The sequence below is a fragment of the Sardina pilchardus genome, chromosome 12 (assembly GCF_963854185.1).
Source record: "Sardina pilchardus chromosome 12, fSarPil1.1, whole genome shotgun sequence".
In the NCBI taxonomy this organism is placed as follows: Eukaryota; Metazoa; Chordata; class Actinopteri; order Clupeiformes; family Clupeidae; genus Sardina; species Sardina pilchardus.
Window position 1 is genome coordinate 15,447,033 of NC_085005.1, and position 19,285 is coordinate 15,466,317.

The 19,285-nt window shown below is 40.3% G+C and overlaps 1 protein-coding gene across 2 annotated transcripts; it reads right to left on the reverse strand.

The window, feature by feature from the left end:
• Positions 1–3,398: 3,398 nt before the first annotated feature.
• taf1a (TATA box binding protein (TBP)-associated factor, RNA polymerase I, A) lies at positions 3,399–12,708 on the reverse strand. 2 transcript variants are annotated; one of them, XM_062550701.1, is made up of 11 exons: positions 12,567–12,698; positions 12,237–12,398; positions 11,940–12,103; positions 11,498–11,611; positions 10,993–11,191; positions 8,007–8,128; positions 7,278–7,436; positions 6,612–6,678; positions 5,585–5,720; positions 5,163–5,317; positions 3,399–4,281 (listed from the first exon to the last, which is right to left on the reverse strand). In XM_062550701.1, the coding sequence occupies exons 2-11, from the start codon at positions 12,367–12,369 to the stop codon at positions 4,235–4,237; spliced, it is 1,296 nt and encodes a 431-aa protein (XP_062406685.1). In that variant the 5' UTR covers positions 12,370–12,398; positions 12,567–12,698; the 3' UTR covers positions 3,399–4,234. The 2 variants fall into 2 exon arrangements, with proteins under 2 accessions (XP_062406685.1, XP_062406684.1); XM_062550700.1 differs by having other exon boundaries at positions 12,237–12,708.
• Positions 12,709–19,285: the final 6,577 nt, after the last annotated feature.

Genomic DNA, 19,285 nt, shown 5'->3' on the forward strand with positions numbered 1-19,285 from the left:
ATATGTCTGTCCATTTGAGGGATTTTTCAAATCAGTTTCCAAAATGTTGTAATTATCACAGTCACTCATGCAGACTAATGCTAGTCCTCACAGAGGAGAGTTAGTCAGACGGAAAGCAGCGACCAGATGTTACTCCAGTGAAAAGGCAACATGAGATTCCATCAGAACTGATGGAAGGTTGCACATATGCAGTGTCTCACGCTCTGTGGTGACCTCAGACTGAATATTGTACACAGATCTCCTGCCCCGACTCAGATTCCATCGGTAAGAACCTGACCCTTTTGTGTGCGAATGGGCCTGTGAGCAACGCTTTTGGATCATGATGTCTTCCTTTCAAATGTAGTCGACTGAAATGGTTTGTCAAGTTTAAGTCAGGGAGGCTGATGCACTTTGATGCTGCTGCTATATGCACACAGCTTGGCCAGACGGGGACCATGGCAACAAACCAGGCCAAGGTGCTGACCCTTTTTGAGGTTGTGGTCTTTTCCGGAGAGTGGGCTGTGAGAGCAAATTCCCAGACGATGTGTTTCTCTGATGCATCCTCTTTCCTCATCTCCCCCCTTCTGCCTTCTCTCACCAACAGCTGTTCTTGTGGCTTGGTCAGTGCTTTGGGGTTTGGTTATGTAAGGACAGCACAATCATGCCCCCCCCCCCCCCCCCCAACCCCCCAAACACACACACACACACACACACACACACACACACACATACATATATACACACACACACACACACACACACACACACACACTCTCCCTCTCTCTCCAGTGCACCACAAAATGGCACAACTTGGGGAAAAAAAACACCCTTACCAGCTTTTCCATTTTTATTACACTTGGGTCTAGTGGTTGGATGCTCAAAAACTCAATCATGTCAGACTATTCAAGAAAAAGCACTGCAGTAATACGTGACGCGAAGGACAACACAGAATGCTCTCTCAAATGCTGGTGAGGTGGAGAAAAAAAAGTGAGACATCAACTAATGTCATGCTCCCGGGGCGAAGGGAAATAATTTAAACAGTAGTTTTGAACTAAAACTTCAATTAAAGCAATTATATCAAATCAAGTGAATCAGGCAGCGTGAAACTCACTAATTGAGTATGTTCCCTTAAGTTTTTTTTTTTCTTTTTTCCTTTTTTTTTTAGATTACGGCCCAGGGCCTGATCGATGGGAAGCCGGCTCCAGCAGTGGCTTCATTAGGGGAGCGTGCAGCAGCAGATTGTGGGGGCTGTTGAAGCGAGTGATTCAGCGGCGCGATGGACACATTCCTCCTGAGCTGCACAGGCCCCAGCGGGGATCTCCAGCGTTTGGCTTGGCACAGCCAAGCAACTGGAGGCACTCACTCCACCCAATCAGTCAGTGGAGTTACATACAGAGCAGCCTGATTAAAGCACCAATCAGGTTGTTATCAGAATAAGGAATATGCCAGTTTACATGCTTGAACGAGTAAAAATCTACTGATGCCACATCTTCATTCACTCCTCCCACTCAATGACTTCCGTTTCATCCACGGATATCAATCTATCTACAGTATCTAGGTCTATCTAGGTAATCATAGTGTACCTGGGAGGGACATGCCTCCCCCCATATGTATAAAGTGTGGCCTTTTTTCTCCTTTGCATGATTTGACACAATGCCAGTCCGTGGCAAGACAACTCAAATATGACAGAACTCCTCACAGCACCTCATAGCGCAGGAAATATTATCAATGATAACCGCAGTCAAATGCATCTCATAACAAAACCATTTTAAGTATTTACAACAATGCACTATCTCTTTCCCCACACCTCACCACAAGTCTTCTAACTGCCTCAAAGGAGCAACATGAACTTGTGCGCTTGAGAGAAAACATTGAGAGATTAAAATAACAACAAAAAAGAATAAAGAAAACAAAAAATCCTTGGCCACCTACTGTCAAAAAGAGCCATAGAGGGGAAAAATGACTTTAAACAAGTTGAGAGATTGGCAAGAACAATAGAAGAAAACAAATCGCATTACACAATCACAATAGGTATAATGTGATCCCACACCTCCACAGAAGGGATTAATGTATCACATCCACACGCATCCAGTTGTCCAATGGTGGCAGAACTCCTTTGTAACGATGCTAGAGGACAACACTGCAACAACTTTTCACAACTACTTTTGCCAGAAAAGAACATGTTTTTTCGACAGCCGCCCTGTACCTTCTGCAGGACAGGCCAAGCCCTTTGTCCCCACCCTCATCCCTCTACCTGGCGGACAGGAGACAGCCCCAGCAGGACGCACAGGTGGTGCCAGATGCACTGAGGTTGACCCCGAGCCCTGGAATGACTTATGCAGGAGAACACTGATCACTGATGCTGCTGATGCTGCTGTGCTGGACTGATGGACTGAACGGAACACAATGCTCAGGAGGCGCAAAGTCCTTCAAAATTGTACTCAGATACTCTCTTGTAATACGCAACTTGTGAATGAACATTGTGTGCTAAACATTTGTTTTCCAGGTTATTCAACTATTTGATCAGCTTTTAATACTTGTTTTTTTTAATCCTGTTTGACACATTTTATTGATTTTCTGCCCAAAAAGGAAAATTCTGAACTACAATGTCTGAATCTTGGTTGTACAGATGTATAGTGTTAGTGGTAAACCATAGCAAAAATGACACTGTTTTTGTTGAAACTCCTATTTGCATGACTGAATCTTCTCCCCCACTTTTTTGACCCATCTCTGTTCACAGATACCCTCAGGAAGTCCTTACATTATGCTTTTTGTTCAACTTTACACCGTGTTATACCTCCCTAATGTGCACCAAGTAGCCCTTAAGCTGGAAAGAGACTGTTCCGATTTCTGTTTACTCTGTTGAGATGTTATTCCCAGTCTCTCAAAATCTGGGTCTTTGTTAATATTCCCTGAAAAACTGAGGGGATTTTCACGCGGTGGCTGTGTAAGGATTTCAGCCACATTTCCTAAACATGGAGTGCTCATCAGAAGGCCCAGTGACGTGTGAAGCTGGGATGTGAACAGCGCAGGTGTGAAGTACCTGAGGCAGCATCAACACAGATGCTGGTCGACTTCTTCAGTGTACTCTTTTCTTTAGTTTTCATATGAATGCACACTGGCTAGATCCCTGTGTGCGAGCACCTTACTGAATACAGAGACAAAATCAGTTGCACGAAAAAGCTTTAAAAGTTAGAAATTGGCAATACAGTTACATTAACTTAAGAAATGTAATATGTACAATGCAATAATTTTTACTTCATTAGCGGTCATCCCAGTTTTTCAGACAGTATCCCTGAACAGCATCAAAATAGGTCCAAGACTGCTAAAAAGAAACACAAAACAGTATTGATACTAGAAAACGAGGACGTACCCATCCTTCAAAGGTTGAGAAAGAAATATACATCAAAAACATCATCTTCATTCAATAGGTTTTATTATTTAATTATCAACAGCCGCCAAGTGGGTGAGTTTACAAAAATAAAACTTTTTGAAAAAGATTTTATTATTCACAAAGGCTCAAGTGACAAAGTGACAAGTCTGACACCATTTGGGTTTAGAGTCGTAGAAGAGGTATGCGCTCCAAATATACGCCATGTAAACAAAGACTCTCATACAAATCCTCATAAATACCCCTACCTCGGGTATGGCCAATGTAAAAACAGACAAAAATTTATATAAAATGGTGGCAGTGTGACTAGTAGCTTGCAAAACTAGAGCCTGTGAACGTGTGATCACAAATCCCTAACCTGACAAGGCACACATTTACAAACTTCTGCTGTCTCTGTGTGTGCACGTCTGTGTTTAGGTCAGTGTGTCTGTGGTGTTATTTCTACCCCCTCATGACAGACTTCCCTCACTGGAGCAGTTGTGTCCAGACAGACAGACAGACACACACACACACACACACACACACACACACACACACACACACTCTTCTTTTTGCCAACCATATTCAACCACAAAGGTGGAAAATGCTGCACCACATCATGAGCGCCACCTTGTGGTTCCAGTTACTCTTCAGCATAATCACATTCAGCTCTCACATCCAATACGTAACTGAGGTGCATACAGTCATAGTCGGCTGACAGAAGCATAAATGAAGAGTTTTACAAAGGTAATAACTCCTGTCCTTAGAGTCATTTTTGTCTCAGTCAGATTTTTATCTACGTTCCAACTGTACCAAGGGGTTAGGAAGACTCCAATAGGTGTCCACAGTGGAGATGTCCGAGAGTTCATTTTTCTCATCCCACATTCAGGCATTATCAATCAACTGTAGAGCAGCTTTGCGGTACTCAGCATCTGGAGACAGAAAAGAAGATGACTCATATCACATCACCTCTTCCACTCCTGGACCAAGCTGAGGTTAAATTCATAGATGTCATCCCCTGCTTCCCACACAGTATTAAATGTAAAGCCCATTAATATTACACTGAATTGAACCGATGACTTTCTAATGAGGAGGCACAGCACTTACAAGGAATCCTCCATAGAATGAATGGGGTTAGTTTGTAAAGTCAATATGGCAGTTGTCTGCAATGTAAGTAATGTTATTTTAACATTCTGGCGTGAGATATTTACATTGTCAATTCAGATTTAAACACAGCCTGAAGTACTTATTTTATATCAATATGACCTCATTTACATATGCCTCCCTATTTATGTGAATAGGAAAATATCTGCCCGAATCGCTTTACCAAGATGGCTGCCGCCAACTTTGATTAATAAAAGAGTTCAGCTCATTATGGTTCTCATCTCCTGACCATCATATTTACACTGATTCAGATCAGGTGTGCACTTAAGATCTCGGCTAGACCGAAGACATGGCCTGGGTATCGGGACATCCACTCGTTAGTCTGGGGAGTCTGCTTTGAATCCTTGACTGCCCAAGAGGCGTGATCAACGGCCATAGTTCATATGACTGTACATATTTGGATAGCCCTTCAACCAATCAGACCAACGAGCAGGGTGTGTCAAGTGGATAAGCTAGCGTGTGATTGTCTTATACATTTGTAAATATATATAATATAATATAATATAATATATTGTATATATAATATAAAATATGAAGGTTTCCAGCCTGAGCTGCAGGGCAAAATCAAATTACCGGCAGATCAAGCAGGGTTTACCCAGTCTACCAAAACATACTTAAAAAGAGGCAAAGGGCACACCGGCAGACTCACTCTTTCCAACAAGCTTTGGAGCGACCTGGGCCTTGAGCAACAGCAGGTCCTGATCCACCTTGGCATCCTGTCTGGCGTGGTGGGTTTTGAAGTGCAGCGGCATCCACAGCTCTTTCCTCTTCTGCCACTCCTGTGTGATTACATCCTTGCGACATCTGACAAGTTCAGAGACATCGATTTTAAAATCCACAAATCAAAAACTATGGTGCAAGAAAGATTATGATCTTTTACATGTTCAGGAATTAAATACAGAAATTCAACAATTAATTTCCTAATCCAGCTCCTCAACTCCCTCTCACTCATTCACAACACTGTCCAACCCAATAGAAAAATACTATAAAGGCTACAGATCAAGTACACGTCCCTAAGCTTCTTGATTTCATATACTATTAAGCAGTTAGTATAGCCATACCAATATTTACCTTTCCGTCAGTGAGACAATAACGTCCCAGAGGCACTTCCAAGCATAAGGATTCTGCTTCCAGCTGATGTACTCAAGAAGGTCCATGATTACCTGAAGTGCCCTCTGAAGTTTATCATCATCATCATCATCATCATCTGCAGAAAGACAAGGATACATTGCAATCATTACATTGCAAAGTGAAATTTAACTGCTTTGCATGGAGAGCTAGTTAAAACACTGGCTTTTGTACCAGTTTCTTTTCCAGGAGACGTAGTCAACCAGGCTTGTGCACAATTCCGAATTTTAGAATTGGTCTCCATTCAATTCATGAATTGGAATTTGAATTGAATTGGCCCCACCCAGAGCCATATAAAGAGAGAGTTGCGACAACTCCATTGACGCTAATGTTCCATATTTTCTCAACAATAGTTCCCGGAAGTTAGGATCGAACACTCATTAACAGACAGTAAAAGACGGTTATTTTATGATTCTAACGAACAGTCAAAATCGCTTCCGGGAACTATTTGAACTACTTTAAGTTACACGAACCACGTCACAAACCGAATTTTCTGTACCCGAATTGTCGCAACTCTCTCTTTATATGGCTCTGGCCCCACCCCATAGGAAGTTGAATTTGAGTTGGAATTGGAATGACAGGAAGTGGAATTCAATTCATGGCAATTCAAAACAATTCCACAGTCATATAACAGGAAGAATGTGTTGAATCTCACATACATTCAGTTTTGGGAAGGTTAATTTGGAAATATAATTGATTACTGTGTTCAGTTATAAGTTGTGTGTTTGTTGCGATCATATCTGCCATATTTGTGAAACTTCATTGTTGAACATTACCCTTAAATTATGAATTTCTTTGAATTTCAATTCTACTTCCTTTAATTCAAATTTAGGAGTCATTCTCAATTCAATTCTGAATTTTGCACAAGCCTGTAGTCAACAGAGGAATTATCCAAATGTTTTCTACAGTGCAATATTAATGGCCAAAACTACATGATATTACATAATGGAAATGAGTGAATTAGCAGTACCTGAGTTAAGCAGAAAGAAGCAATATTGCAACATCAGCTTATGAGAAGGTACCAGAGCCCGCAGAATCTGTGGCAAATAACACCATGAACATCAGGTTAGTTTAGCTCAGAGCAGTGGCTCAAAGGTGCACTATGCAAGATTTTCACCTTTACGACACCAATTTGATGGTGAACAAACTTGTAATAGCTAGCATAACTATACAGCATAGACGTAGCGAGTCTCTGCTGTGAAAACCATCCATGCAACTTCCAAGAGCCGCTATTTACAATTGCTGAGTAACATATAAATACATTGCGACTAGAGGGAGCTCAACAGTCGCCAAAAATACCTAAATCTGCATAGTGTTCATGGTGGTGATTTACTTTGACATAACCTTTGAGGCTATAATGCTATTTCATTCAGGATTTGAACATCAGGACATATTTCACAGGCCTTGGTTTTGGGACATATTCATGATATAGACTTGAACAAAGGCTTGATCAAAATCTGAGATGGTGCAGCAGCAACCTCATCTGATTGTGACCCAAGTGCAAACACAAATGGGAGAAAATTCATTCATGTCTGTATCGCTCCCTGCAAAAGTCTTGATGTTTTGTCGGTCGACACAACACAAGATTCATTCAAAGAAAAGAAAAGAAAAACGATGTACAAAATATTTGCAGTACCTCCAGCACTTCCATTAGCTTCCTCTTGGGGGCATTGTTTCTCCTCAGAAACTCATACAGGTAGACATGGGCATTCGGATTGGCAGGGAATGCCTTGTCATACGCGTAATCCTTCAGAGCCTTTTCCGCTTCACTATGGTCATTGTAAAATTCGAGCATCTAAAAAATACATTTTTGATAGGTTAATTTTAATGAGATTCACATAAAATATATTATAATGATTAGCGAGGGAATATGTGACCTACACACATGTAATAAAAAAATAATGAACTATTAAACACAAGGGGCTTGTTTCCCTTACATGGATGGACATGGATTACTCAAACTTCAATGAAAATCTCCATGAAAAACATTTAGTCTAGAACTAAGATTAATCCATGTATGGAAAACAGGCCCCAAAAGCTTTGATTCTAAAAAAAAAAAACCTAAACTAAAACTAAAACAATGGCCACATTCTTTATGGTGTGTTTCTAATGAGCCAGAAGTAGGTGTGCTTAACTCCGCTTAAAAGGATTTGGGTGCATAAACAAGGAAACACTGGGTAAAACAAAAAAAGGAAACGTACTCTCGAGCTATAACTGATAACTCATTTAATTAGATTGAAAGCATGGAACAAGACAAATGTGTTTCGGCCTTTGCCGTCTTTTCCGTGTTTTCTGATGAGAACAAAGCTTTTAAAGAAACTTCTGATACTGATTTAGGCCAGGGGAATGTAATGAGGTAGCTCACGTCTATGTAGGCGAGCACAAATGAATCCCAGATGCCGGGCTGTCTAATGGCTTCCCGTAGGGTAACAGAGGCTTGCCGGAAGTAGCTGTGCATCTCTGGGTTACGGCCATCACCATGGTGATCTAAAACATGAAAACATTTTAGTGCAACAAAAAGAAGAGGAACAAAACCCCAATATTTTGGATTATTTTGTGACTCTGGTTCAGGGGCGCCGCCAGAAATTCTGGGCCCCATGAAAGATTTCGATTTAGGCCCCCCACCCCCCCTCAATTTTTTTTTTTATTAATAATATAAGTAATATACAGAACATGTATTTGATACCATGCTAAAGTTTCCTAAAAAGAGGAATATAAAATCATCATTTGACAATTGATCTTAATGCCTTAATTAAAAAAGGAGTAAAAATCAATCATTAGCCTGTTTGATGCTCATTGAGCTCAATGCAAATCAAACAGGCTAATAGGCCTACTGGAAAAAGCACCATGTCAATCTATAGCTATGGTGAAGGGTATGTGATGATGTGGGGCTATTTTAATTCCAAAGGCCAAGGGAACTTTATCATGGATGCATACAGTAATATCCTAGACCCATTAAATAGCTGGCCTTTAAAAATAAAAACATATAAAAAATCCTCCTGCTCCTATGGGAATTTAACATAGGGGTCAAATACTTCCTTCCCCCTAGCATTTATGGAAGAACATTTATTTATTTACATTCTTCAATCACAAAGAAAATTGGTGTCCTTAGCGGTTTGATTTTTACTCATTTTTTTTATTAAGGCATTAAGATCAATTGTCAAATGATGATTTTATATTCCTCTTTTTAGGCAACTTTAGCATGGTAGCCTATCAAATACATGTTCTCCCAATTGTATATATATACATATAATTATTATTTTTATTAATAATTATAATAATATTTTATCTTGCATAGCCTGCCTAGTTTATTGCTCAAGTTCATCCAGTTACAGACTACTGTAAATTACACTTAGCCTACAGACCTACATTACATTCATCTGTTCTCCCGTGGCAATGAACGTGGAGTGTTTAAATAAAATAACACTGCACTTCTTAGCCTAGGCTACTGAAAATTGTTGTTTTGATAGGTTTAGCCTAAACGAAATCATCTCTTTTATCAGCTAGCAAGCTAGTGTGTTGTGTCATGGCATCCAGTGTCAGTGAATTACCTTTCTTTTGGAAAAACCGAGTGACCTTTTTTCTCCCTCTTAGCTCTCTGCTTCTGCTTGCGTTTGTGATATCCAGACTTAATAATTTACTTGGCAACTTCTAAAATGCACGCACCTATGCAGAGTGCGAACTGGGGGGTAGGATAGCCTGCTGCTCAGTTCGAACTACATGGGGGTGGGGGGTAAAAACGTTAATAAATGCCGGTTGTAATGACTTGATGACATGATTTTCAACGAGCTAGACGTCTGCTAGCAAGATACATTTACCCAGCAGCAGCAAAACGAATTTAGCCTACTGGAGGAATTTACCTAGCGTTTTGTCACTCAATGTTGACACTGCTAAAGTCGTCTTCTATCTCCGTTCTAGCGCCACGGTGGTTGAAAATGGTACAGTCCACAATAGGGGTGTTTGAAATCGCTTTAGATTATGTTCCTACAGTGAAAATAGTAGTTGACTTGTAAAACCATATATAATTTCCTTATTTATACAGATCAAATGAAACGTTTATTCAAAAATCCTACACATGACAATACTATTAAATTATTATTGATAGCCTTCAAAGGGCCCCCTGTCAGTGCTGGGCCCTTAGAATCGTCCTAACCTTCCCCCCCCTGGCGGCGCCCCTGCTCTGGTTAGATATTTAATACTGCGTCAAGCTTAATCCAATGACCCGGTCATGCAAATTAGATAAGAATAACTGTATTTCACACCATCATTGCTAATTAAATTATATTTTGAATTGAAGACATGCATGTAACCTCAAAAACGTGACCATGTGTATAACTACAGCCATTTTATCATGAAATGTCGCGCCTGTCACATACCATCTGGTCACATTTCCCCATCATATTTCAATGTGGAAAAAAAGTATGCCTCAAACACGATTTTTTGGAGAGTGATCATGTCTTTAATGTTGTGGATAAATTGAAAAGATGAAAATTGCATATTGGAAAAAGGCGTCTGAAAAGCAGTGTCTTTGATTGATAGAGATCACCACTTAAACTAAAAACAAACAAAAAAAGCGAATAAGGCATTTGTCAAGGAGGAGGATGTTTTTTTGCTGTTCTCCCAAAAGGATTCACATATTTTGTTGCTCTGATTGGTTAGGTTTATCCAATTACTTGCAGGGACATTTCCCCCTAGCCTGACTCTCGCCAGCTCCACCAGAGGCGTTTCGCTGAGCTCCACACAAGGGTCTGGACTCGAGGGCAATCCAAACTCCTTCCAGTGATCAAAAAATGATAAACCAATCAGGAGCGCCGAAGCGAGTGTTTGATTCAAACAACAATGGAGGGACGCAGCGAGGAGTCTTGTGCTGACATTGATTCTGCTATTTCAACCGTTTTGTCGAATCTATCGAGTATTCATTCTTTAAAAGATTAACAGAGAATAGTTTTGAAGACATTTAATGGTGGCAAGGATGTTTTTACTCTTTTTCCGACCGGGTTTGGCAAGAGCTTGAAGAAGCCTAGCACGTCATTCAAGATAACAGGCAAGTGGTTTATCAAATCACATGCAAGGATGTTTTACAAGGACCCGCCTTCATAAATACATCTCCTATCGAGAAGTCCCAGATCCTTGTGTGAAGCAGACAGCGAACTACAGGATCTGGCGAAAGTCAGGTTAATTTCCCCCCCCTGGATCAGCTGAAACACAACCCATAATCAAAAAGGACGGACACCAAATTCAAATTCTGAATGGAACTGGGTCTGGTTACAGGCTACTACCCTGGCATACAGTGTCAAATACCATCTCAAATAATGTTATCAATAATTACAATAATTACAAATTTGTCTCACCTGACTCCTCTACCAGGGATCTTCTGTGTTTCCAAGTGATGTAATCCAGGAAGCCGCGATAAACACGAATGAGAGTCAAATCTTGTGACTGGGCAGCAGACTGTTTGCCATATCTCCAGCTCTCTGCCACGGATAACTGCCTTCTGGTCTCCTCAAGTTGGCCATTCTTCAGCAGATGGAAAGCATGATCTAGGCTAATCTGCAAAATGAAAATATTACAATGTGTGGAAAGGAATGTTTCAATTATGTCTCACAGAAGCCTCCTACAGAAAAAATCTTTATAAAACAAATAAGCAAGTTGAGCTATATGCAAGAGTCAATAATGGGGAGGGGGGGGGGACCCAGGTTCGAGTCCAACCACGCTCATTTCCCGATCCCACCTCTCTCTCCCGCTTGCTTCCTGTGTCTCTCTACTGTCCTATACGGATAAAGGCCAAAAGCCCCAAAAAATATACTTAAAAAAAAAAGAGTCGGAAGATGAAGCAGGCTTAAATCTGACACATACCTTGGCAAAGTGTTTTACCCCAAAGTTTTTCATTCGTTCATAGAGATCAATTATGTCCTCAGACTTGGAGTTGGGATGGTGGTGTAAAATCTCACAGCCAAGACGCCACATGATCTGAAGTGAAATTTTTTATAATTAGGCTATAGACATATCTGTTCAGTACTCTTAATGAATTAAGCAGCACTTATGAGTTATGGTTTGTATATTACAGTTGTTTATTTCCATTAGGCTATTGATCATTGATATTGCATTGACACTATATTGTTTAATATTGCCATTTTCCTTAACGTAGTCTCACCCAACTTTTTTAAAAACGGTTCACTATTCATTTGGACTATTGTATTGTTTTTAAGTCGTTTTGGACTAATAACCAATCTCATAACAATAAAAGAACACAATGGAAAGATCTCATTAAATGGCTTCTGTCAAGCTGTAAAGATACCTCAGTTGACACAGCTTGCTTCGTAGTAGAGGTGTCCTCAAGTGCCTGCGTATAATAAGATATGTATTTAGCTGCGTCCTCCCACCGATGATGGAGCATTGCGTCCTTAATGGCCAAAAGGCAGAGCTTTATGGTCTTATGGAAACCAGACATGTTCGACCTCTCTGTGTTGAAATAAAAGAGCGTTTAAGTCAAAATGTTGTTACCATTATGGATAGTATTATAAAGCTATGTGACATAGCCTACTGCATGCTTCCATGAAATGTGAATAAGGTATGCCGTCTGTGAAAAACCCACCTGGAAATAACGCTGGCGGCAAGAGCAGGGATGGTGCCAATTTAATGTTGCGTCGACCCCATGTGACATCGTCAGACTTATCATCTACATTGGTGTTACCTGCAGCGCACAGCTCAGCTTCGATATCGTCCATGATGTTGACAAAAAACCGGTGTCCGCTGCCTGAACCGCAAACACCAGCACTGAACGCGCAAAATACAACCAAACACAGAGAGAATATCCGAACTGCGGGTAACTCCAAAGAGCGGTAATCTTTTCAAACTAGCAATGATGTCCTTTTCCCGTCAATGGCATCGTAAAATTCAGCACATAGCCTATATAAAATCTCACCACTTCACGACAGTGCCCTCCACCGCCGCAAGTCCCACTAGAAAACGTAATTCACTCCGATACTTTATAATAACTTTATAAGGGCTTTGAGAAAGGTCCGGAGAATGCAAGAAAGTGCCCCAAGTCCCCACGGCTTCCAAATTTCCTGCTTGTACCGGCTTTAATGCCTATTGGTTACTTTGACTTCTTCTACTTTAAATGCGGCGAGGATGAGAAGTGAAACAAAACACTCCCCCCTACTGACCATTAGTGTACTATTATCTCTACTATAGACGTGTACGTACCTATATTTCTATACAAATTATGACGGCCGATTCATAAAGAAACGCATGCACCCACTCCATAAGTGTACCTAAATTAGCTATGTACCAAAAATGACATTTCACCGTGACTCAAAAGAGCTGTAAAACACTGTTTTAAGGCTGCATGTACAAAATAGCTTTTGCTAATGGCGTTTGCTAACTAGACTATCAGCCTTGTATTTTTGCTCGCAGACGATTAAAACAATCAAATGAAGACTGCGATATCCTGTGTGTTTATGCTGGTGTTTCATATTGCTAAAATATTGTTGAGTGAATGAAGGAATGCTGTATCATGTCCACCAGTCTCAAACTTGACATACAGTGTAAAGCAGCTTGACATAAGTCCATGCTGAAACTCGTGTGAACATTTGTGCACTGTTTCTTGTGTTATTAGCGTTATTGCTGGCGAGTGACCCCAGGTCACGAAGTTACATTTAATATCCTTAAAACCGTTTGTGCACAAATGTTTATTTTGCCTGCACAATCGTGCACAAACGAATCAAAACACTTGTATTCATATTTTCAACATATGGGGTGCAAACTTCACACAGGTCATGCAGAAGAATGAAAAACCATACAACTTGAGAGTAGGCTAATGTTTAGGGATGGGTTTGGGTATTCTGTTCAATTTCCCAGTCTGTTGCAGTTATTGTAGGCTAGTAGATTTATAGGAACCCCCTTAACAAACTTGCTCCAGCAACCTTTGACACATTTTTAATTTAGTGGCCTGTTCATACTACTGTTTAAGTAACAAACTTCACTGCAAAGGATACATCAGTGTGAATGTTTGTCCAATGGTCTCTTTGTGTTTTCTACACAGATAGTGCTTCGTGATTCAGAACCTGTCGTCATGACCTCCAGACAGTGTTCGTGCAAAGCTGGCACAGCAGTGTGTAAACACACTGCTCTTTCAAACAGCTCATTACTGAATTTTGTTGTAGCAGTTTCAAATTCACTTGCCAAAATACATTAATACAAATATTTCCACTCAGAATTTGTGTATATGGTGTACATTTGGTTATTAACTTTACTGTTTGTTTCATCATACATCACATTTACATACAACAAAAGGCAAACATAGACATCAGACTTAACAAAGACAGTAGTTTAGAGGTCAGTGTTTGCAAGTCTATGTATTGAGGAGGAGTAGTAGTTTATAGTGTTTTTTGAATTGTGTGATGGATTGTAATTCTCTAATGTGTTGAGGAATGTCATTCCAGACTCTGGTAGCAGTGTATATGAAGGATCTCTGCCCAAAGCCATTATTGCATGAGGGCACTGGGTGGAGGGCCATAGAGACTGACCTAGTGACACGCACTTGAGGCATGTTGTGTGTTGGTAAAACAGAGATGAGTGTCAAGACAGGTGAGCGAATCCTTTTGGCAATATAGTGTAGTAACTTAACAAATGGAAATTCAGGGGTTTTGTCAAGGAAATGTCATTGAACTTAAAGGGATATTCCGCCATTTTTTGGAAATACGCTCATTTTCCACCTCCCCTTGAGCAAAACAATCGATATTTACCTTGTTCCCGTTCATCCAGCCATTCTGTGAGTCTGGCGATACAACTTTTAGCTTCAGCCTAGCATAGATCACTGAATCGGATTAGACCATTAGCTTCTCGCCTGCTAGCTTCATGTTTAAAAGTGACTAAGATTTCTGATAATTTTCCCATTTAAAACGTGTCTCCTCTCAAGTTAGAAAGTGCAATAAGACCAACTGAAAATGAAACCTGGCGTTTTTCTAGGCTGATTTGACATGGAACTACACTCTCATCTGGCGTAATAATCAAGGCAACTTGCAAACATACCATAGGCGCAGTGATATCGTACGCAGCATCTGAAAATAGTCCCCATAGACATCAAGCAGTAGTAGTGCCAGTAGCTGCAAGTTGCCTTGATTATTACGCCAGATGAGAATGTAGTTCCATGTCAAATCAGCCTAGAAAAACGGCAGGGTTCATTTTCAGTTGGTAGTTGGTCCCAAGGCTCAAACCTGCAAAACTGATCTGGCAACTGGAATCAGAGAAAGTTGGAGCCAGATTGATTAAGAGTACTGATTGTCACTCATTAAGTCCATGCCTCAGAGACTGTAAGCTGTTATAAAAGCCAGAGGTGGTGCAACAAAGTACTAGTGGTGCGTTGAAGTGTTCTTTTGTCAATTTGTTTTTCATGATTCCATATTTTTTTCCTTGGAATTGAGTGATTCCATATTTTTTTCCCCTCTGGCTGGTCTAAAACAAGCAACTGTTACTGATTAATTAATTTTTTCTAGATTTCCTTTAATGTTTCCTAAAGCCAGAAAGTTGCCATTTCAAATGAACTTAGTTTTGTGTCATGTCTGTGATCTGGCTTTTTTCTAAAAAATTAAACAACTGGATTAACATCCTCCAAGACTGGTGATTCCATATTTTTTGCCAGGGGTTGTATACCGTTTCTGAGATTCTGAGTTTCTATGGGTGGAGTCGGGTGGAGTTTAGCGTGAATATTTATAAACGGAGCGCCTAGAGACCCAGTCATGGAGCGTGAATCAAAGGAAACTATGTTGGCAGAGAGAAGTTAGAAGTTAGAAGACAACAGCATGCTTTAATCTGTTTTTGAATGTTGGTATGGGGTTGTGTGCTAAAACATGACCGTTTCGACGACCACTGGTGGTATATAGATTAGCCAATGCAATTTCGTGTATGTTGTGTTCTTGTGTATCCAGTCTACAGCCTATCAAATTGTCATTTACGTTCGCTTGTTTTATGTAGGCCTAACGTAAAATGGCAGTGGGACATCGTGGGCTACCTATCGCTGTTGTCTTTAAAGTGTCAGTAGGCTTCACCATCTGTTTTGTGTGATGTTCCAAGTGAGTTTCAAGCCTTGGTATGCATTCTGGCCTACACAAACATGCTAGCCTAGTTAAAAAGAAAGAAAGACTTGTGCTGTACAATAGGCTGTATGATACAATAACTTCAGTAATAAAACTTGTTTTGTACAATCATGTTGTTATTGTTAGGGGAGCAGTATTCTTGAATATTCCCCTATTTTTGAATTTCCCCTTGGAGATCAATAAAATATGCTATCTATCTATCCATCTGTCTATCTATCTATGACCATGTACTCATATTGGTCATGTTAAGTAAAGTTAGGCCTTACTGCCCGCTGTGATGAAAACATTTTCACCAGCACTCACCAAGACACCACTCCACTCTTTCAAGCGATAAATGAATTTCTCCATGGGCGTTATTTCTCCAAATCCTTGTCTGTTCTTGTGTGTTTATTGCCAGACAGGCTGTAGCTATGCTGTTGTATGCTGTGAATTTACATGTTTGACCTTACCAGACCAAGAACTGCTGTTCCACTATTCCCTATGAATGGCTAACTTGGCTAGACTCTGTCTTACAATGTAACATTAGAATTGTTAGTTGGGCACTGAAAAGTATAAACATCTGATAGACAGGGCACCCTATTTCTGAAAGCTGATTACCCAGACAGATTTTTTAAATATATATCATTATCCTTGCACACATGACTAGGCTTTGGTATGATTAAATAGTTTTTTAAGCATATAACTTTTCATTAACGTTTATTGAGTTAATAGGCCTACTGATGTTAAGCCCATGTGTCTTGAAGATACAATGTGATAATGTGCTATCTTATTTTCCCAAGTCTGCACACAAACACAATATGGGCAAGGAACACGAATGGAAACATGATAACAGGCTTGTTTATTAGACTTGTGTTGGTCTAGTCCAGGGATGGGCAACTTTCATGACTAAGAGGGCCACATTTTTTTATCATCACCATCAGAGGGCCAAATGTGGCCGCGCACTTCCGCACATCTGATGCTGCAAAATAATTCTGAATAAGAACGAAATATGTCAATTTTCATGCTCAAATGCATTTTTTACATAGACTCCCTAACAACAAATACAAATATTTTACAGCCAGTGATAAGTATTATTTTCAGTGCAAAGGGCTCACATAAATCACCATTCAATGATGGCACAGAATTGAAAAACAATGGCCCATCATGAAGTGCAACAAGCCTCATATTCAATGCATTTATGCTCCCACTCCATTTTTAAGAATTTATAGACATTCCCTAACGTCCATAATGAGAGTAGGCCTACAGATGTAACATGTAACATCCATCACATCTGTACTCTCATCCAACGCCAACAAGTAAGCTACAGTAGGCCTACTTGCAGTCATGCATGATTTGTCTCAGCTCCCCGCCTCGACATTATCAGCATGTCAACAATTATGCGCGTCACCGTGCGTCGGGACAAATATACCGTTTCGAAGTTTTTACCTCCACTACGCACCCAAACAATTTCGCCATCTGATATAGCTTCTTTGCTTTGGCAAGCTCAAGCGAAACAGCAAAAGACGGATTCCTGTGTAGTTCTGGCAATTAGGCTAGTCGCTATTGTTAGTGTAGGCTAGCCTACTTTTGATTTGAGGTCGGCTACGACAGCGGCCTAGAAGCTCCGTGTGTGTAGGGCAGGCTACTTCTGATAACTTTTCGCAAGGTGTTGTAGTGGCGACTGAAGATCTTTCATGGCTGATATAGTTTCTAGCAAAACTTGACATGGGTTTGCCTTACCATTCTATGAACAGACACTGCTTCCGATTTTGACTGAAAGGTAGCCTACGGTTTTCTAAATGAGTTTTCTACTTTTCTTCTATGTGTGCACTGTTTTTCCTCAGCGATGGTAAAGGTCCGAGGCATAAAAACTGCTGTGGGGATGTTGCCGGTTTTGATTTATTAATATTCGTGACATTTTAATGAAGACAAATATAGGAACGTTTTAGTCAAAAATCAGAATTGTACTATAATTAGCCAAATTTCACAGTTACTTCAGAGGAGATCACCTACCGCTGCAGGTAACTACTAACTAGCGTTGCAATGTACGGAAGTGAAAAGCGGAAGTTCTAAGGTCCGTTTTCCGGTTCGAACGTTGATTGTTCCAAATAAACCGAGTTCTATGATATATCGCGAGAATTACAGCAACGATGATGACACAACAATAGAAGTGTAGAACTAATCTACGTCACTATTATGTTGCCATGGTGTGAGCACTTATAATGTTCTTATAACTTCAGTTTCCATCACTTGAACGTACGCCTCGGACCTGACAAGATGGCACAAAGAGATTGCTTAATGTTTGTGTTATTATTTGCATTAATTGCAGCTTCCTGCGCTGGAAGACTCGGCGGGGACGCAAGTAAGTAATTTAGGCTACCACGGCCTAATCATTCTTTTTTTTTTTTTTAATGTAATCGCATAAAATAGCCTAGCCTACTATATTGTCGGTATGGACAATATGGTATTTTAGGCGTAGACATAGGATAATGAAAGATTGATTAATCTCTACATTTCTCTGGGCGCAAAGTAGGCTATCAAACAAATGTATGTATATGTGTGTAGAATGTATGTATATATGTATGTATGTATGTATCTGTCTATCTATCTATCTATATAGGCTATATATATCAATTCAAGAGTAGGCTTAACCAATTGAAAGTGTTAAAATTCAACTTAAAGGCTACCAATAGTAATGTCTAAACTAAGCCAACCAATAGAAAATGGCTTTACTGACATGTCATTTCATAAAGACACGCCCATTTATATGGACACACCCACCATCAAAAGGTGTTTTTTATTGGTGTATATGATGTGGGCGTGGCTACATAGACACGCCCCTGTCCAAATATGGACATTTACCTTAGAAGCTATTTGTTCTGATGTCATAATGGGGTGACAGACACGCCCATTTATATTGACACGCCCACTATTTATAGGTCAGTTCTAATTGGTGTACAGGATGTGGGCGTGGCTACATAGACACACCCCTGTCCAAATATGGACATTTACCTTAGAAGCTATTTGTTCTGATGTCATAATGGGGTGGCAAAGACACGCCCATTTATATTGACACGCCCACTATTTATAGGTCAGTTCTTATTGGTGTACAGGATGTGGGTGGGGCCACAGAGACATGCCCCTTGTCCAAATATGGACAGTCACCTTAGAAGCTATTTCTTTGGATGTCATAATAGGGTGGCAAGGACACTCCCATTTATATTGGCACAACCACTATTTATAGGTCAGTTCTTATTGGTGTACAGGATGTGGGCGGGGCTACAGAGACACGCCCCTTGTCCAATTATGGACATTCATTTCAAAAGCTATTTCTTTTGACGTCATAATGGGGTGGCAAAGACACCAATTTATATTGACACACCCACCATGTAAAGGTCAGTTCTTATTGGTGTGTACAGGATGTGGGCGGGTCTACAGAGACACGCCCTTGTCCAAATATGGACATTCACCTTAGAAGCTATTTGTTCTGATGTCATAATGGGGTGGCAAAGACACACCCATTTATATTGACACGCCCACTATTTACAGTGTACAGTATGTGGGC